Genomic DNA, 21417 nt, shown 5'->3' with positions numbered 1-21417 from the left:
CTGCTGGGCGCGGACTTCCTAAGGCACCACGGACTTCTAGTCGATGTTGCTAGACAACGCCTCCTCGGCACAGGAACATGCCACTCCCGTCAGCTCTCCACAGCCCCCAACAGCTACACGTCCCTCCTACAGGAGTTCCCAGACATATTCAAACCAGAACTGCGCCAGTCACCTGGAGCTTCAGCAAAGCACGGCATCTTCCACCACATCACCACGACGGGCCCACCAACCCATGCCAATCATCCACCTCCTTTCCCAGGTGGAGCTAGAAGATTGTTTAAGTTGCTGAATATAAATATACAGTTACCTTTAATACTAAAATTACTTCCTTCTTGGACAATGAATAAAATGAGAATTTGTACGCTCTTAAAATATTTATCCAAAAGTTATTCATATACCCCAGAACACCATAGACAGCACACAGTAGAGCATATAATCCGAAAAAGTCCACATTAAGCAATATACATCGACGGATCTGAATCACAGTACGGAGTGGGATATGCTGTAGTGTCCCAAGACAAAACATTTCAGTTCTTTCTACCAGATAATGCCTCAGTATTTACAGCCGAGTTATGTGCAATAGCATCAGCCATAAAAATAATTAAAGCCGCCTCATTTAGTAATTTTGTGATTTATAACGACTCTAGAAGTGCCATAGAAGCCATTTAAAATTACAATCCAAAAAATAATATTATACAACAAATCAAGTTTTCACTCCATATAAATTGTATAATAATGGAAAAAATATTGAAATATGTTGGATCCCTGCCCATGTAAGGATTAAAGGAAATGAAAAGGCTGATAAAGCAGCTAAAGAAGTGGTCCACATGACAAGAACTAATGTAAACATCCCTGTTAGTGACTGTATAAGATATATAAAAGCTATCATTGTAAGTAAATGGCAAAATATATGGTATGAAGAACCTGATAATAATAAAACAGATACAACCCAGTGTTGGAAAATGGATTTCAACAATTCGGAGAGAGACGCACACAAGTAATTCTGATGCGTCTTCAAATAGGCCATACTTGTTTGACACAAGGACACTTAACGAACAGTCCACATGGCCCTCGTCCCAAATTCCCAGATAGCAAAGTGTTGATGACAGTCAAGAATGCATTGTGTGAATGTATTGTCAGAATCTTTTACATTTTCAGTAATACCAATTTTAATGTTTATGAGGAGCTATGATTTAATTAATAAAATATAAAAATTAGTAATTAATAAAAATATGAAAACCCTTAATGGTGTCTAATGAATTTTAAAACAACTAAATTTTAAAATGTTGCTCAACTTATTCAGAATTTTAATATACCTTTTTATATAAGTAACTTACCCAGTAATTACATAGCTATTAGTTTCACTTGTTCGGCAGCTTAAAATTTTGAAATTCGTGGGTCATGCTAGTTTGTTTTGGGGTAGGTGATATGCCCCGCCCACTTTTGGGGGAAAGAGAGAGGAACAACTTAGCAAAGAGCTCAATTTGTTTCTGCTGGCTGATGGCTGAAGTCCAGTGGTTGGCAGCAGCTTGAATTTTGGAATTCTTACTTTTCTGGTTGTTCTTTCATCAGCAGTTGGTGATTCTTTCATGAGCAATTGGTGAAGTATTCTTTTGCTAGCCGTACATCATATTTAGTTAGTGATAGGCAAGACTTTATCATCAGATTACGACCTTTTTTCACATTTTTGGGATTGTTTTTAGATTTTCATAATGTCAAACACCAGTGTTTCTAGCTTTAAGTATTGCAAGCCTCTCCTTTACCCGGCTCCCATGTTTCAGATCCCAACCCCATAGCCACCCTTGAGTCAAAGATTGACATGAGATTTGAATTAAACGTTGAATCATTCGCCCAATTAGCTTCTTCAGTTAAAGTGCTCATGGATAATAAAGGTGATTCAGAGCACCCGGTGGCGCCCAGTGCAAGTGCAGTATTAGTGGAGGAGGTGGCTGTTCGACCCACCGATTCTCCTTGGCCAAGGTCCCTGGCATACTCCCCAGCACCTGGTAACCTCAGGGAGGTTGGTGGGGTCTGCCCACAAGCAGTCGTCCCCTTGGTTCAGTCTGTTGACATATCCCAGACTGCAACAAAAGGCCATTGGAAAGGCCTTAAAGTGGACGTGCATTGTATGCCTTCTAGTTCTGAGGATCCAAGTCCCAGAAGCCAGTGGCGCTTTTCGGACTGTCACGACCACTGAAAAGGCGTGCAGTGGACATCACAAACTCTTCTCCTGTACCTTGCAAGAAGAGTAAAGATCCCAAGCTCCCCTCTTGTAGTCACTAGGAAAGCTTGGAATGTTTTTCTTCAGGTAACCTCTCAGCTGAGGATCGTCTTTTGGCACTGAAGCAGTGTCAAGTGTCTTCATCTTCTAGAAGAACCTCTCCAAGGATTGTCGTTTAGAGCCTGAGCGCCCAGCAGTGTCGGAACTTCCTGCAGACGTTGAGCACCCAGTAGCTTCAGTGCGTCAGTTAGCCCCTGAGCACCCAGCAGCTCCCGTACATGAATTGGCGCTCAAGTTCCCTAGTGTTCCGTCTCTGGCGCCCATCCCTCTTATGATTTCTGAGTGACCGTTGGCGCCCACAAGTCTACCTACGCATCGTATTGCTTCTTCAGTCGCTCCTGCAATCGGAATTTTATCTTTTCCGCATTCTGATCCGTTACCCGCACAAGCTCCTCTTAGTACTCAGGCTAACTTGTCTGGTATTCCAGCGCCTGCAGCCACCAATCCTATTCAGAGTAAACTTGACAGCATATTGAGTCTGCTTAAGAAGGCTCCTCCAATGGCCCAGGCTCCTGCGGATTTATCTTTGTCACCAGTTTCTTTTGAGGAAGAAGTTGTAGCGGAACAGGACACACCTTCGACAATGTATGCCTCCTTGCTGATGTTCCTTCTGGCCACCTTTCCTGGCTTCTTTTCACCAGCAACTCCCTCCTCTCCTGCTTTGGCATTTTTTTTATGAAGACTCGGAGAGCTGGTTCCTCTAAGTTACCTAAGTTTGTTCTCACTTCTTCAGGTTCCTCGCTGGGTGAGCGGGTTCTGTTCTCAGCTACCACTCTGTTGGTCGCGAGTTCGAATCTCCGACCGGCCAATGAAGAACAAGAGGAATTTGTTTCTGGTGATAGAAATTCATTTCTCGCTATAATGTGGTTCGGATTCCACAATAAGCTGTAGGTCCCGTTGCTAGGTAACCAATTGGTTCTTAGCCATGTAAAAATAAATCTAATCCTTCGGGCCAGCCCTAGGAGAGCTGTTAATTAGCTCAGTAGTCTGGTTAAACTAAGATATACTTTTTTTTTTTCTCACTTCTTCAGAGAAGAAGGCGCAGAGTGAAATCAAAGGGTGGCTTGCAGAAAGAGAGACCAAGGTAAATCTACCTTCAGTTGTCTGCCATCCAGGCTTTCACAGGTGAGCTACCACTTCTATGCCACCGGGAAGCTCCTTACCTTGGAGTTTCTGCCTCCCAGGGGGACTTCTCCAGGCTAATAGATTTGGCTGGGAGATCTGCTTTCACATCGGGTAAGATCATGTTCTCTGCCACAGAGTTAGCTCATCTTTTGAAGAATATCTTTAAGGTATCTGAAGTGATGAGTTTTTTAGACTGGGCAGTAGGTGCTCTAGCACGCAAAATTAGGGATTGTGTGGTGTTACCTCAAGATTCCTCGTCCGTCTGGCTAGGAATTCTTTCCTGTATTGCCAGGGGAATAAGAGATAACTCACGGGAATTAGCTGGTCTTTACACCATGGGTGTTTTAAAGAAAAGGAAACTGTGGTGTTCCTTTATATTTAAGGGAGTACTGTAACTCCCTCACGGAGGTCAGCTCTTTTCTCGCCCTTGGATCGGACACACCTTTTTCCTCAGGCTACAATATTGGATATAGCTTCTGACCTTCAGAAAAAGAGCACACAGGACCTTCTCTCTCAATCTTCAAGATGCCCTAAGGAGTCCCCTGCTTATACTCCCAGACCTTCGACGCCCCTGGAGACGTAACCCTTTTGGAGCGGCAGACCAAGACCGTATGTTAGACAGAGAACCAGCGCCCATTTTCCACACTGCGCCATCAAGAAATCCTCCTCTAGGAAGTGAGAACAGTCCTCCGTACGCAGGTAGAAGCGAGACTCCTTATCTTTTGGGAGTGTTGGGAGCAAAAGGGAGTAGAACCCTGGATAGTATCTGTCTTGAGGGAGGGCTACACTATTCCCTTTATGAGCAAACCTCCCTTAGTCAACACGCCTGTTGCAGCGACAGCTTACTCGCCAGGCTCAAAGAGGCTTGCAGCCCTCTTGCAAGAATCTGAGTCTCTCTTTCTGAAAGGCCATAGAAGTAGTAGAGGACATTTATTTTCCAGATTCTACAATCATCTGTTCGTAGTACCCAAGTCATCAGGAGGCTGGAGACCTGTACTAGATGTCACCGCCTTGAATGTCTTGTACAAAAGACAGCTTTCAAGATAGAAACAAACCAGACAGTTCTAGCATCCATTCGCCAGGGAGAATGGATGGCATCCATTGACTTGCGGGATGCATACTTTCACATACGGATACACCCTGCTTTGAGAAAGTACCTCAGGTTTGTTTTCAAGGGCAAAGTGTTCCAGTTTTGGGCCCTATGTTTCGGGCTATCAACGGCCTCTCAATTTTTCACCAGAGTACTGGCTCCCCTTGCAAAGTGGCTTCATCTGATAGGGATCAAAATATCCTGGGCAATTTGTCGTCCATTGAGCAGTTCGTCTCTCTGGGGAGGCTCCATATGAGACCTCTTCAATATTATTTAAGAGTCATCTGGAACAGGAAAAAGTTCCCGGACACGTTTGTATTTCCAGTAACGATGGAAATAAAGGAGGCCCTGCACTGGTGGAGTTGCAAGAGATGATTGACAGTAGGGAAGTCCCCCCCCTCCCTCTGAACCCCAACCTAGAGTTCTCAGATGCATCAGATGGAGGTTGGGGAGCTCTTCTAGGGAGCAAAGAAATTTTGGGAACTTGGTCCCAAGAACAGAGATCCTGGCACATAAATGTAAAAGAACTAAAGGCGATACATCTGGGCCTTCAATTCTTCGCCTCGGAAATGTGCAGCAAAACCATGACAGTACATTCAGACAGCACGACTGCCCTGTCCTACATCAGGAAGCAGGTGGGGACCCACTCTTTCTCTGTATGAGACAGTGAGGGACCTCCTTCTCTGGTTGGACCAGAACGAAACTTGAGTGGTGACTCGCTTCATCCAAGGGAAACTAGATCTAGCAGACGAGTTAAGCCACCAGAAACAAGTCCTTCCCACGGAGTGGACGTTAGACCCAATAGTCTGCCCGGAACTATGGAAACTGTGGGGGAAACCATTGTTAGACCTCTTCGCATCCTCCAGGAACCATCGGTTTCTTCTGTTCTATTCACCAGTCCCAGATCCTCTAGCGTGGGCCACTGATGCAATGTTGCAGGACTGTCAAACAAAGAACTCTATGCTTTTCTTCTGTTCAATATGGTGAGGCCAGTATTATATAAATTCTGGTCCCACCAAAATGTCTCCATGATATTGATAGCTCCTTTTGGCCAGCGAAAGAGTGGTTTCCAGATCTCCTCGAACTGCATGTGGACTTTCTGAGACTGCTGCCTCAAAAGCAACAGCTACTCATAACCACGCTTCAGACCAGTTTCATCAAAGCCTGTCTACTCTGGCTCTGACAGGGTTCAAACTGTTAAGGAAGTGCTCAGAAAGAAGGGCTTTTCAAAAGCAGCTTCAGAGTCTATTGCCAAGTGCAGAAGGCAATCTTCAGAAAGGTTTACCAGTGGACCATCTTCAGGTCATGGTTTAGAAGACAATGTTTCCTTTACTAAAACCTCTATTGCAGAAATAGCAGATTTTATGCTATACTTACAAATTTCTAGAGATCTTTCCACATCCACTATAAAAGGGTACAGAGCCATGCTAAGCTGTGTCTTCTGACACAGAGGAATGGATTTATCCTCCAACCAATATTTGTCAGATCTAATAAAGTCCTTTGAATCAGTCAAGCAAAAGGAAACTCCCATAGTCTCCTGGAACCTAGACATCATACTTAGATGGCTATCCAATTCTCGTTTTGAACCCATGCAATCTGTCTCCTTAATAGACCTTACTAGGGAGACCCTTTTCTTGGTCGCTGTGGCAACAGCAAAATGGGCCAGTGAGATTCATGCTTTAGATAGAAGAATAGGTTTTTCCCAAGGAAACAGTTTGTTCTTTTTCCTTGGGATTCTTGGTTAGGAACAAAACACCATCGAAACCATGGCCTCGTTCTTTTACTATTAAAAGCTTGTCTTAAGTTATGGATCCAGCTGAAGAGGAGAGAACTCTTTGCCCTGTGAGGGCCCTTAAATATTATCTCTATTATCTCCACAGAACGAAGTCTATTCGTGGAACTTCAAGTAGTCTTTGGTGTTCTGTGAAAAATCCATCATGGCCTCCGTCTAAGAATGCCCTGGCATTCTTCCTCAGAGACCTTATATCCGAAGCAAACTCTTTGGTTGGAGAAGAGCTTTTTCCCTTGTAAAGTGAAAACTCGTGAGATACGGGCAGTCACTACTTCCTCAGCATTTAAGCGAAACTTATTCCTACCCTCTATCTTATAATCAACTTTTTGGAAATGCAAGTCAGTTTTTGCTTCTCATTACTTAAGGGATATGGAAACTGTGTATGATCAGTGCAGTACCTTGGGTCCATTTTATGCGGATGGTGTGGTGTTGGGGGAGGAAAAGTAGGAGGCACTGTTCCTTCCTTTTATCTCTTTGCCTTGCATAGGATGTTGAGTCCGAGGCGAGCCTGGGAGTACTGTGTACTTGTAGTACCCTCCAGTCTTTTCTTTTTAATGTTGGGGTATTGGTGTTTTTTAATATTGAATTGGTGGTTTTTGGTGACTGTGTTTTTACTCTGGGTATTTTGTATGGTACTGCGCCCTGGGCAAGGGCAACTTGTATTCTTTGCTAGCCATCGGAATTGGTCCATTGCTGCAAAGCACCCACTGTAGTAGTAGGCACTCCAGGCTATACCGCCTTTCCTGTACAGGATAAGATGAGCGCCAACCAGAGGCAGTATCTGCCTGCAGCAGCTCTCTTATCAGGTAAGGAAAAAACAAACATTGATTCAGTGTTAGCAATTTTTCTATTCTCAAATTCATTACAGGTATTACCATTAATAAAAGGATTTTGACAAAGGAAAAATCTATTTCTGGGGAGGGGCCCGTGTCACCCGGTGAAATAATCCATTCAGCACTTATTTCTAGGTAATTCCGTTGCTAGGTACCAGAGAAAAGCTAAATGTAAAGCTGGGGTTACTACCCCCAGAGCGAGCTCCATGAAATGGAGTCGTATATGGTAAAGGGTGAGATTGTCACAATCACGGGACCCTGCCCTATAAAGATTCCCAATGTCAAAAGTCCCAACGAGAGAGGTGCCGATACAAGCTCATGCACTACTCGCGGACTGTACACAAGGCACCACTAGTCGCATTCCATTTTAGCACGCGATTTCGTTCACACGTAATTTCATTGTGATCCTTATTTTGTGCTCTATTTTGGCATTTTTATGGCATCCTCGCAAGGTTCTTCTTCAACAACTTGAGTACCAGTGTTTTATTGTTTTTAGGCGATTGAGGCTCATATTTTCCTTTAGTTTAATAATTAAAGGGATTTTATAACGCCCGTCTCGATCTCCTCTCACGGCATCTCTTGACCTCTCTTGGTCTTGGGTCGGCATGTTTGTTTTGTGTTATTTATTAGTATACCTTTTTGTTTGGGATATTTTCCCAATTAATGATTCCTAACTTTAGTGGGTTTGATTAATTTAATGTTTGTTCTGTACCCTTTACTACGAGAGAAGTGCTGTTTAGCGTTTAGGCTAAAGCTTCCCCTGGGCCCATTCGCTTTTATCATGGCTTCATTCACGAAGTGATGTTTAGCGTTTAGGCTCGAGCTACCCCCTCGGGCCCATTCGCTTTTTATCATGGCTTCACTACGAGAAGTGCTGTTTTAGCGTTTAGGCTACGAGCTACCCCCTCGGCCCATTCGCTTTTTTATCATGGCTTCATTCACAGAAGTGATGTTTAGCGTTTAGACTACGAGCTACCCTCGGGCCCATTCGCTTATTATCATGGCTTCATTATGCCTTAATTTTGTCCCTCACTTCTCTTAGCCTTTGGGGATCTTATTTTCATTGGTACTGTTACGGTTTTTACTTTGTTTTATAATTTTTTTTTTTTTTGTGAATTTTGTGTTCCCTTCCTGGTCAAGTGCTGTCTTGCTGTTTAGGCTACGTGGTTCCCCCTCGGGCCTATTCGCTATTATTTTGGCTTTATTTTGCCTTATTTTAGACTCTCACTTCTCTAAGCTTATGGGAACATGATTTTCATTGGTACATTTAAGTTTTTGACCTTGTGCTCGGATGCTTTGAATTTTGTTAATTATTTTGGGTACTTTCATTTCACTGGAGGTCGGCCATTTCCCTTCACGTTCATGTCGTGTTGGGCCTGCCTATCCTCCTACATGTACCTTATAGAAAATTTTTGTTTTATTATGCATTATTTGAGTTATTAGTTGGCCTTTACCCCTCTCCTAGGCTTCCTTCCTTTGCATCGCCTCAGTTAGGTTAGCCTAGGGGTTGGCTATAGCACTTTTTCCCTTCGGGAAAAATCGTTAAGGAGGGGCGATCTCGATCTGTACGTATGAGTTTCATGTCTGTGATCTCGTTCTGTACATATGTGTTTTATGTCTGGTGCTTCCCTTTGTTTGGTTTTGGCTTGGATATATTGCCTATGTCCACCCTCTCCTGTTTGGCTTTTCACTTAGGCTAATGTTCCTAATAAGTTAAGCTGGAATAGCGAGGGTTTATCTGCGTAGCCTATCCTAGTTCAATCCTTCTTTTGGGTTGCTTACCAATGGTGACGGAGTGCTCTCCCCACTCCTGTTCACACTCCTTTTACCGACTATATATATATTATTTTGTGGTATCGAGAATCCCCTTCTCCCCCTTTTATCCTTTGCTCTCTCTCTCCCCTTGGTTCGTTTTCAAGGTTTGTTAACTTTCCAAGGCTTGAGAGCAATTTATCCTTATTTTGTGCTGTAGCTTACATCCCCTCCCTCTGCATTGATTGGTTGTCCCTCGGTTGGCACTCCACCTGGACCTGGAGGTGACCGGGAGTGCTCTCCCCACTCCTGTTCACACTCCTTTTACCTTTCTTTGCTCTCCTGGCCGTATAGGTTTTTGCCCTTCCTCTCCTTTTCTCTCGCTCTTGTCGTGCAACACAGCTCACATAGCGAGGGGATCTATGAGGATCTCTGGGCGCCCGGGGAGTGCTGTCCCACCTCTGGTCGCTACTTTGGGTTACCAACCTCCTGGCCTATCCTTCCCCCTTCCTTGTACGTCGACTGTTTCCCTTCGTGGCGCTTCCTACATGTTCTCACCTCACTGTTGGGATCTCATACGAGGCCAGTTAGCGTTTTCCACCTAACTGTCTTCTGTTTTATTTACTTTCGGCGTTCCCCCTCCATTTTGCTACTACCTGTTCGGTGTTTCGTTATCTTGTTGGGCGCTCTCCTTGCTTACTGCTCCGGCGATTATAGTGTTTAGTGGTCGGCATTTATTCCACCCACCGCTATCACTTCGTTCAGGATATCCTCCTCCGGGGGTTTTCCTCTCTTGGCTCTGAGTGCGCCCACTTCCGAACAGTTCATAACCTTCCCACTATGTTTGTATCCGTCACATATTGTTAAAACATGGTCGCTCCGGAATGTTCCGTTGACTCTGTTTTTATGTCTATAAGTTTTGTCCTGTTAGCCCGGTTTTCTCTCCGGTTTTCCTGGTCTGACTAGGCAAAGTCGCTGCTACGGTACTCTGCTCCGGCATCCATTCCAGCATGCCCACTTCTCATACGTCTTCAGCTGGTTTTGTCAAGTGCAGGAATGCTCCGCTATCCTGCAACAAGCCAGCGGTCACGGAGTCTATAGTTCCCATTCCGGTGCGCAGTCTGTTTTGGAGAATTTATAGTTTGGCACGGAAGGTTGTGAAGTACGCTATGCTCTCCCGAGCAGACTTCTTGATGAACCGTAGGGTTTTATATACACCTGTCGGTTTCGTCTCCGCCAAACACCGCCTCATGTGGCTTATTCTTGGCTCGGAAGGTTGTAAAGTACGCTATGCTCTCTCCGAGCAGGCTACTTGATGAATCCGTAGGTTTTATTTACACCAGTCGGTTTTATCTCCGCCAAACGCCACCTCATATGGCTTATTATTAGTCGTTTGGTACCCGGCAGGTTGCGTTGTACGCTATGCTCTCTCCGAGCAGGCTACCTGATGAATCTGTAGGTTTCATATACACCTGTCGGTTTTACCTCTGTCAAGCTCCGCCTCATGTGGCTTATTAATAGTTGCTCTTTCGGTGTTTGGGCTCTCTCCGGGCGAGATTCTCGGTGGATCGGTAGGTTTCATATACGCCTATCGATTTCCCTCCGCCAAACTCCATCTCTGGGCGAGATTCTCGATAAATCGGTAGGTTTCATATACACCTATCGGTTTTTCCTTCGCCAAACTCCGTCTCATATGACTTATTAATAGTTGCTCCTCCGGTGTTTGGGGTCCTAATTTTCCCCCTCCTGGAGGCCGGCCGCAAGTCTCGTAACTCTTCGCTTCACACCCTCTAGTCCGGGGTCAGCAACTTCGGGCGAATCGTAGAGTCGGGAAATTCCTATGTCCTTTCAGTGGGCATTTGTAATGTTCTCAATGTCAGTTGCTGAAGAAGTTGCTGCCCCTTTGTTTACCGGAGTCCAAGAGTTGACCCGGTCCTCTTAAAATAAGTTAGCTGTTTACGGAGAGTTTTCTGAAGACGTTATGCCTTCTGTCCGTTCTCGAACCTGTGAACATCGTCCCGGAGCGATAAGTAGGTGCAAGAATAAGTGAGGCAAACCTTGACCCGTGAATTTCAAAATTTTAAGCTGCCAAATGAGTGAAACTAATAGCTATGGCAATTACAGGGTAAGCATATATAAAACTTTATTATAAAAGTGTAGTTTTTAGTGAGTATATATGGAAACAAGAGTATAAATGTATGTATTGTGTGAGCGCGTTGCAGTATGAGAGCGTATGCCTCAGTGCAGTTTTTAATTTCAGTTTCACTCATTCATCATCATACTGAATTGACCTATTTGGTCCCAGTGCTAGGCCTCTGGCCTGGACCTGGCATTTCATCCAAATCTTTGGGGCCAGCCCTATGAGAGCTGACAGTCAGCTCAGTGGTCTGGTTAGACTGTTTTAATAATGTATCCCCCTGACCTCCATATGTCTCTTGTGGCTGGGCTCTACTACCCCTTTTGTGATTTCATCACTTTTTACCAGTGATATCATAAGCTGCTAATGTAGTAGCCCAGCAATGTAGTCTTGCTGCTACTGACTTTGGTAGACTTGCTTTTGGACCTAAAATTGCCAATAAGAATTTATGATCTGTGACTAATGAATATTCTGCCAGTAAAATACATGTGGGTTTTTTTTTTTTTTTTACTTCATACACCAGTGTGAATCCTTCTTTTCTGTTTGTAAGTTCTTACTTCCTTCTTTAACACTGTAGAAGTAAATGCCAGGGGCTTCTCTGTTCTACCTGGCATTGCAAGTGCTAATACTGCCCTTAAGTTTATTCCTGAGGTGTTACATATGTGTTTTCTGGCAAATCCATTGGTACTGCACCAGGAATGTGGGTGAGGTCACATCAACTTCCATATTCATTAAATTAAAGTGGGTGTGCAATTGTTGCCAAGTTCTGAGTGAAACTTCCAATAAGTTACTAAACCAATAATGATTAATTCTGTGACATTTTTCTGTACCTTAGTTGATTGTACTGCCCTTGCTTTATCCTTTTTCTTGTGAATGCCTTTACCATTGATGATAAATCCTAAATATGCTACTGAATCACCTCTGATTTGTTCTTGTTAATCTTGATGTTGCATTCTTCAGTTTTCTCAGAACTGAATGTAATTTTTCTTTTTGCAATTCCATATTTCTACTTGTGACTGAAATCTGCAAGCTTCTCCATATTGTTGTCACTTTGGACAGTTTAATCCTAAAGGCATGTGGATCAGACAAAAACGTTGTGACCATTCATCTATGGAGAGCTGTTGGAAAGCTTGTCTTGCGATTCACTTTTGAAAATATGGTACTGCAGTTCCTGACAAAGTTGCAAGTATGTCTTTGGTATTGAGCAATGGGTGTTAAGCCACCTGCAGTTGTGAATTTAGAATAACTGTGTCATCTCCATGCAACCCAGCCTGACTTGTTATCCTTTGCGATCAAAATCGAAAGGTGTAGCTTATGCTGAACAGGCAACTTTCTGCCACGGGCCTTCATTTTCCAGTTTTCAGTTTCCTCAGCAGATTTTGGTGTATGTGGAACTGACCAGGGGACAAAAAATTTGAAGAGTGGCATCCGACTTTAAAACTAAGAAAGCTTGTGCATTTTTCACTGTACCTACTCTGTCTTCAAAGACTTCCCTAGATTTTGATAAAAGGTTAGTATGGGTTATCCATGGCCCATTGTACATCGATCAGTTTAGGTGGGACTGATTGTATGCCACAGTCCCATGAGTGTGCATGTGGAGGGTGTGTGGTAACCCAGGCATGGGGTGCTTGGTAACCGAAATCTTTTTGGACAGGGGAACTACCACTGGCTTGCACACCTGTGCTTCTTGCAGAGTGCTCTTGATGAGGATGCAGAAGCATGCGTGGTCAGTCGAAATTTCAGTGAAAACTTTGACCATGTGAGTCATGAGGCACAGATCTACAAGCTAAGATTATGGGGAATAGGGGGATCTTTAGTATTTTGAGTTAATTTTTTTAATAGGCAGACCCCAAAGGGTCTGTGTTGATGGCCACTATAGTAGCTTTATTAATGTCATTTCTTGTGTTCTGCAAGGTAATGTTCTGGGACCTTTGCTATTTACATACTAGTGACATGTGGCAAGGTCTGGAGAAACCGATTGCATGTGCTGATGATGCTATCCTTCTAGCTGTTGTTCTTTCTCTGTGCCATAAGTCTGTGGTTGCAGAATTCTTGAACAGGGATCTGGCACATATTCATGAGTGTAGTAGGCTTTGGGGCATGAAACTCAAAGTATAGTTGCATCCTGATTTACATTAAAATGGTACAGTTTTAGATGTCAGTTGCCAAAAATTTAAGATTTTAGGTGTAACTTTTTAGAAGAAATTAACTTTTGAGAAGGATATACAGTATATACCAGGTGTTTTGAAATTAGAGCCCTCCTCTCCTTTAAGCAGAAAAATGGAAAGTTATGAAGTTTTCTGCTATAGCCTATCTCCAAGTACATTATTTTTAAGTTTCTATTGTTATTTTTCATTTTACATTTTGTATTTTCAGACTGAGTGATTGAGTTAGATACAGCCATGGCTAACGATTTGAGGAAATCAGATGGATTGATCATATCCAGGCTATAAACTTCAGAGGCTGTGATGCTGGCGCATCCCCTTCATTTCACGCTCCTGGATAGCTAAATACATTGAAAGAGATGAACTTTGTTAAAGAAACTGAACAAAATCAATATGACTGTCATCGCGACAAGAGTGAGAATCTTGGAAGGCCCAAGTCCTTTCTCTCAGAGTCAAAAGGCATCATAGCTGAGGCAGTGGGTAGACCAAGAAAGTCTTTACCTAAATTGGTGCTTTGAACTAGAAACAAAAAGGGGAAATAAGAGTAGTTATAGTGCTGTATATTGTGAGTTGAAAAATCTGGCATCAAGTCATTTCATGTTATCAGCAAGCCCAACATCACTCAGCAACAGAGAGAAGACTGTGCATGGTTTTGTGGTCATTTCTAAAGATTGGGATGAAGCTGATTTTCCATGTTGCTGCATCAGATGAATTCTTCATTTACACAGTCAGGAAGCCAAATCATAAAAATGACATCATTTGGGCCGCAGTTGATGATATCAGCAATGACGTGTGCTATTGCCAAGTTGTGAAATTTCCTGAATGTTTGGGAATTTTTCTCTGTTTCACAGCCAAAGAAAAAGGACAGTCGTGGAATGGCGAATACTTCAGAGAAACTGTGCTTACTGGTGGAGTATTTTTTCCTCAAAGATCCTGAACATGTTATCTGTTGAAGGAGTCACATTTTTGCATGATAAGGCACTATGTTTCAAGGCTCTTCAAAAAAACAGGAGCTGCTTCAAACAGTGATATAGATTTCTTTCTGTCAAGTGAATTTCAGGTAGCTCCTGACCTTAATGTGAAAACATTGGTAGTATCTAAAGGATCGTGTTGAAGCACGTGACAGTGAACTATGATGCACAATTTCATTTCCACGACCTGCGAAGAGAGAGGACCGGCGCTCAGGAAATGGAGTTTGAGTCTCAGCTTTGCAATTTGCCAAAATCATACCCCTCAAGAATGCAGGCTGTGGTACAGGCAGATGGAGGCCACACAAAATATTAAATACTCAGAGAGAAACTTCAATACCTGTTCTGAATTACTTTTGTTTTTGTCCATAACAATTTTTGTTTATGCTGTAGAGGCGGGGAGCTCTAATTTCGAAACGCCCTGTACTTGATATTGGTTCCTGCTTCCTCTGTTTCTCAAAAAGTTAGTATCTTGCAGAAGGGTTTTGGGTGAAGCTGTTATGTGTCTTAACACTTTGCTTCTTCCTTGGAATTACTCGGTGTGGTCTTACGATGCTGACTGTTATATCAAACTCTTGGATAGTTGTCATCAGTCAAGTTTATATTGCTAACTCTTAATATCAACTTGCGGCATAGACATAAAGTAAGTTCATTATTTTTGTGACTTACCAAGCAAATTACATAGCTACTAGCTTTCTACACGGCAGTTTAACGAAATTTAAATTTTTGCGGTGGTGCCACCATTGCTAGTGTAGATGACAGGGTCCTGCCTACTTTCGGGACTGATAGGTACAACTCAGCATACAACTTTATTTTCTGCCAGCTTCTGATTAGTGTCAGTAGTCTTGTGCAGTCTCTACTCCATCTTTTTTTATTTTTTGTCCTGTGTTTTTTTGGGGGTGGCTTTTTCTATATTAGTATTATCGTTAGTTAACTTTATTTCTAAAGATAGACTAATATGTCAGATTTCAGCTCTTCAAGCATTCATTATTACATTGAGGGGTGTAAAATTAGACTTATTAAAGTGACTTCTGATTCACACACTAAGAGTGTCAAGTGTAGGGGGCAGGAATGTAGTAGAGAGATTACATGTCCAGGGTGTCAGGATTGGGAAGATAGTAAAGGGAAGACCATGAATCCCATCTTAACTTAGACCGAGATAGAAAAAGGAAGGCGGCCCGTAGAGCCAATAATAGAGCTAGTCAGGAGATTCCTCCTTTACCTAATGTGATAGAGCTAGTCAGGGGATTCCTCCTTTACCTAACGTGGTATAAGATAACTCTGTTTCTTCTCCTTTGATTCATGCTATGTCTCCCATCCTTAGCCCTCCTACTCCTTTACCCCATACTCCTTTACCAGGTTCCCGTGCTTCCGATCCCAACGCCAGTCTCGTAGCAAGATTTGTTAACAATTTTGAATTGGCCAATACTGTTATGGAATTAGCTCCTATTCAGGGATTCTGTATTGAAAACGGCACCAAGTGTCAGTGTTGCACCCAGTGACAGTGTTGAGAGTGTTGAGGAGGTGGCTGTCCATCCCCTGGTTCTCCTAGATGAAGGTTGCGGTCCTGCTCCCCACACCTGGGAGAAGACATGGTGGAGGTCCAAGGGAGTCCCTGCCGCCTCCCAAGGGGTTTTCTCCAGTTTGGTTGATGCCACTCGTTCTGCATTCTCCACAGCCAAGATCTTCTTGTCGCCCAAACTGGACCATCTTGCCAAGAATGTGTTCAAGGTATTAGAAATTTTTTGCTTCCTTGATTGGACAGTGGGGAGCTTTGGCTAGAAAAATCAAGGATTATCTGGTCTTGGCCGAAGATTTCTCTTCTGACTGGTTCAGAGTATTTTCTTGTGCATGGATGGTTCTTCCGAGCTCACCCTGTTTTTGATGGGAATCTTGAAGAAATGAGAGCTGTGGTGCGCCTTTGCCAATAAAGGAGTCACCGCAACACAGAAGTCAGCTCCCTTTGTTCTCTCCATTAGGCAGATCCCATCTCTTCCCCCAAGATACTGTTAAGGAGATCCTCTCTGACCTTCAGAAGACATCGACGACTGATCTTCTGGCTCAGTTTTCCAAGCAGCCTAAGGAAGCTCCCACAACAGCAACCAAGTCCTTCTCTCCTCTACAGCAGTCTTCTTGAGGAGGAAAGTATGGACCTTAATCTAGACCTTGGACCGATCTGCACCCGTCTAGATCGACCAAAGTGTCTTTATTTAAACCAGCTGCTAAGAAATGAGAACATAGTCCTTCGCACCCTGGTCAGAGCCAGGTTACACATCTTTTTGGGAGGAATGGAGCTGCAGAGGGCCAGAACTTTTGGTAGTCCAAGTATTGAGGAAAGGATTTTCCAGCCCTTTCCATGAAAGACCTTCCTTATTCAAGTCGCTGATCAACTTGACCGCCTACTTGGCTTACTCCAAGAAGCTTGCCGCTTTCTCTCTAGAAATAGAGTCCCTTCTTCACGAAGGGGCAATAGAGGAGGTTTTAGATCTCAGCTGGAGGGATTTTAACACATTTCTTCAAGTCCCTAAGTCATCGGGGGCTGGAGGCCAGTTCTGGATGTCAGCTTCCTGAATCATTTCATGCTGAAAACCAAATTTCATATGGAAACCAGTCAATAGGTCAAGTCCTCTCTCCATCAGGGTGACTGGATGGTTACCCTGGGCATGCGGGACGCCTTTTTTTATGTTCCAATACATCCACATTCAAGAAAATTCCTGCACTCTGTATATCGGGGCAAAGTTCTCCAGTTTCAAGCCTTGTGCTTTAGCCTGTCCACCACCCCACAAGTGTTCACTCAAATCCTAGCTCCTCTTGGGAAATGGCTTCACCTTCCCGATGATAACTTTTATCTCTATCTCAACGATTGGCTTCTTCGCTCTCCTTGGACTTGCTCAGTGCTTCAGTGGATGAGTCTGCTGGGAACTTGGGCCTCAGTAGAACCATTCATAAAGAGGGACAGGCTTCACATGAGGCCTCTTCAGTTTTATCTAAAGTGCTGGAGTGGGAAAACCCAGTTGGACTCCTTTCTTCCCCATCTCCTCAGAGATCAAGACCAACCTTCAATGGTGGTTGTCCGTAGAAAGACTTTGAGAGGGGGAGTCTCTTCTACCATTGCTCCCAGAATTTTATACCGACGCTTCAGGAGGTTTGGGGAGTCCTTCTAGGGAGTCGGAAGATCTCAAGGATGTGGCCTGTGGATCAGAGAGCTCCACATCTATGTGAAGGAACTAAGGGCCATTCGACTAAGTCTCCAGGTTTTTTCTCCTTTAGTATCTAGCAAAGCAGTAGTGGTTTAGGCGGACAACACCACGGCTCTGTCTTATGTCCGCAAACAACTTGGCACCCACTCCTCTCTCTGCGAGTCAGTGAAAGACCACCTCTGGGCAGATCAGTACCAGGTGAAGATTATTATTTGCTTCATGCGGGGAAAATTGAATGTCCTTGCAAGTGAATTGAATTGCTGCAATCAGGTGTTGCCGATGGAGTGGACTTGGGAACTCCCTCATATGCGACAATTTCTGGAAACTTTGAGACAAACCAGCTGTGGACCTCTTCGCAACATCGAGAAATCATCATATGTCTCCCTGTTACTGCCCAGTCCTGGACCCTCTTGCCTGGGTGACAGATGCCATGCTGTTGGATTGGACGAGCTTGGATGTCCACACCTTCCCACCTTTCAGATTGATCAGGGAGGTGATAAACAAGTTCTCCTCTCACCAGAACGTTCCATTGACCCTGATCACTCTGTTCTGGCCCAGGAAGGAATGGTTTCCAGATCTGCTGTGTCTGTTAATGGACTTCCCAAGACTTCTGCCACAAAGACAATTGCTGTTCAACAGCCCCACTTCCTCAGGTCCTATCAGGGATTGTCCTCTATGGCCCTGACAGGCTTCAGACTGTCATGAGCCTTGTCAGAGTGAAAAGGCTTTTCAAAGCAAGCTACAGAAGCTTTTACTAGGTGCAAAACATCTGCTAGCAAGCTCTACCAATCCAAGTGGTCAGTTTTCAGAGGATGGTACCAACAAAATAACATCTCGTCTTCTGAAACCTCTATAAACCAGTTAACTGACTTTTTACCTTTCCTGAGGACCGATAGGAAGTTGTCTTCCTCTACAATCAAGGGGTATAGGTTATTGTTTTAAGACTTCAACGACCTTATCAGTTCCTTTGAAACCTCCAAATTAGAAAAGCCTGAATTTCTCTCCTGGAATTTGGACGTTGTTATGAAGTGGCTTACGAGCTCAACTTTCAAACACCTCAGCTCGACCTCTCTTAAGAATCTCACAAGGAAGACTCTCTTTCTTGTGGCATTAGCGATTGCCAAATATATTAGCGAGCGGCAAGCCTTCAACATGAAAGTAGACTTTTCAAATGGAAATGCAGTATACTCTCTCTCTCTCCCTTGGTTTCCTCGCCCAGAATGAGGACGTTTGCAAGCCATGGCCTCACTCGTTTGTTATTAAGAGAGTAACGGCCATCCTCAGGCCAGAGGAGGAGGAGAGACTTCTTTGTCCTGTGGGAGCCTTGAAGTACTGTCTTCATAAAGTGCTTGCACTCAGCCCGGAGCACCCCTCTCTTTCGACTCGCTTGATACCCGCTTTGTCAGTCTTCTGCATCCGACTGATTGGCACCAACTCACGACTGTGGAGCGTTCGGTGTCAACAGTGGGGCAATTGACGCCAATATCCGGGCGCTCAGCACCAACTTCCGCAATCCATGGCTGGCATGGTTGGGAAAGGAAGCGTAGGGGGCCCTCTGTCCCTTTCCTGTCTCTTCGCCTTGTTGTAAGGTTGTTGAGTTTAAGGGAAACCTTGGGGTACAGTGTACATGGAGTACCCACCAGTTTTCAATGGTTGGGGTGGTGGTTCTTAATTTTGGTTGTAGATGACAGTGTTGTGTTTATTCTGGTCTATGCCCAGGGCAAGGGCGCTATTTTTTGTCTTTGTCAGCCGTCGCTGAATTTCCATGGCTGCAAAGTACCCACTGAAGTAGGGGCAACTTGTGGCCAATACTGCCACGCCCTCTACAGGTTAAGATGAGCGTCGACCAGAGGTGGTACCCCTCCTGAAGCAGCTCTCTTACCAGATAAGGTACAACAAGCATTGACCCAGTGCTAGCAACCTTTCTAGTTCAAAGTCATTATCCTTATTAATGTTTTGGATTAGAACATGTCCATGGCTCCCACCTCCTCACAACGTGGAATCAGCTATGTAATTGCTTGGTAAGTCACTTATTTTTATATGACATTTTTATGATAAAGTTTTATATGTACTTGCCAAACAATTACATAATTGGAGCCCGCCCTCCTCCCCTCATTGGACATTTAGGCATCAAACAAATTGAAGCTCTGTGCTGAGTTGTACTTATCAGTCCCAGAAGTGGGCGGGACCCTGTCACCTACACTAGCAATGGCAGCGCCACCAAGAAAATTTGAATTTCGTTAGACTGCTGTGTAGAAAGCTAGTAGCTATGTAATTGCTTGGTAAGTATACATAAAACTTTGTCATAAAAATGTCATTTTTAAACATTTCTGGGAAATTACTGATTTAAGCATTGAAACTTTAGAATACGTTAAGATACTCAGAGTAACAGCTGTAGCAAAAGTACACCACTTATGGTGAAGATAATTTTTGCTATAAAATTTAGGATAATTAAACAAAAATTGTAGAATATATATATATATATATTTGAATAGCTTTATGGCTACATAATCAAACTACGACATAAAATTAGTATAAAATTGCATTGATACGTGCATTGACAAAGTCCAACACATTTTTGCTTGCCTTCTAGAACAATAAGTATTATGAACACCTGAATACTGTATGTCCATTTAAAAAGGTGGACTTATCAGTCTTGGATGGATTAGTAACACTTAAATGTAACATCCCTCTTAAAGGCTCTCTAGCAGGAGGGCAATACCCTGACCACCACCAATACAAGCTGATCCAATGCCATACTTTATTCCACGACGCCTGGAAAAAAAAAAATTGTTCATTATTCCAGACAGTGAATGCAGAGACTAAGTCCTGAAAATTATACATCCCTTCTTCAATTTACCTTCTCTTATTCCCCTTACATAGACAATCAGCATGCAAATATTTAACCAAACATTAGAACCCTTGGCAAAGGATGCATCTTCTGTGCATTTTTTTTTTATTTAGCAGCAAATACCATTAGAGCTGTTTGGAAAGCTAACTCTACCAACAAAAGTGAAACCACCTCTATAAATTTTAATAAGATAAAGTGGTAGGGAATGGGCAGTTTCTCAGTAAGGTTTTCCCAAATTATTTGTTCTTACAGGAGAACTGATAATTGGAGCAAGGTAAATTTAAATTACTTTCTCAAGTAGGTGAAGCCAAGAAAAGAGATAAAAAAAAATTCCTTTATTACAGTGTATGTAGCACACTAACGGGTGTCCCCTATGGGGAACTGACAAAAGTGTACTATACGTAAAAATATATATATAGATTACCTGATTTCATGAACAATATGGGCAGTAATACGAGAACCTGATGCTCCCAAAGGGTGACCTAAAGCAATTGCTCCTCCATTCATATTTAAAATGGCTGGATCAAGATCAAGGGCCCTTTGACAAGCAATAGTTTGGGGAGCAAATGCTTCATTAATCTGTAAAAGAATTTAGTTAATAAATAACAATGCTTGAATACAAAATGTGGTACAATGCATGAATTAAAATTGTGCTACAGCAAACAAAATTCTTAATTTCCATCATTATGGTACTATCTTCTAATACATTAAACATCAAATTTTACAATTTGTATCTGTCTCAATGACAAACCCATCACTTAAATTCTGTCCCAGAACAAGATAACATTTAGCATCTAGGTGTGCACATGTATGGCTAAGATCAATCCCTAGGTGTCCAATAATCTAGTAGTCATTAGCATTCTGTATATTTAGGTAAACTAAAAAGTTCTCCAAATAGGTAAACATTATTACTCCCAAAAAAACTATGTTTTTACCTTAAAGAACTGCCTTAATAACTCATTACAATGCTGCAACTTTTTTTCAAATACTATTTTCTTTTGGACACTAAGAGTATTCAGTAGTTTTCAGCTAGTTAGGAAAAACTGCATTCCTATTTGGCAGTATTCAATATTTGGTAGTTGGTAATTAGCCACCTTGTGTTATTTGATGTTGGTAAGGGTTAAACAGTTATTGGACATTAGGCTAGTTAGCTTTTATTAGAATAACAACTGTTCAGTTTCTGAAAGTGTTAAGTCAGTCTTGTTTCACTGTTTAAATGATTT

The 21417-nt window shown here is 43.0% G+C and overlaps 1 protein-coding gene across 1 annotated transcript in view; it reads right to left on the bottom strand.

Annotated features, from left to right (window-relative positions):
* Window positions 1–19818: 19818 nt before the first annotated feature.
* Window positions 19819–21417, bottom strand: part of LOC136832951 (3-ketoacyl-CoA thiolase, mitochondrial-like) — a 137866-nt gene continuing 136267 nt past the window's right edge. The window contains exons 11-12 of the mRNA XM_067094605.1: window positions 20619–20773; window positions 19819–20118 (exon numbers count right to left, since the gene is read on the bottom strand). Of these exons, the coding sequence (XP_066950706.1) occupies window positions 20037–20118; window positions 20619–20773 (237 nt within the window). The 3' untranslated portion in view covers window positions 19819–20036. The remainder of the gene's footprint in view (window positions 20119–20618; window positions 20774–21417) is intronic.

Source organism: Macrobrachium rosenbergii, chromosome 51 (assembly GCF_040412425.1).
Source record: "Macrobrachium rosenbergii isolate ZJJX-2024 chromosome 51, ASM4041242v1, whole genome shotgun sequence".
NCBI classification, from domain to species: Eukaryota; Metazoa; Arthropoda; class Malacostraca; order Decapoda; family Palaemonidae; genus Macrobrachium; species Macrobrachium rosenbergii.
Note: the sequence above shows the minus strand (reverse complement) of the source record. Positions and strands in the feature narration are given on the sequence as shown.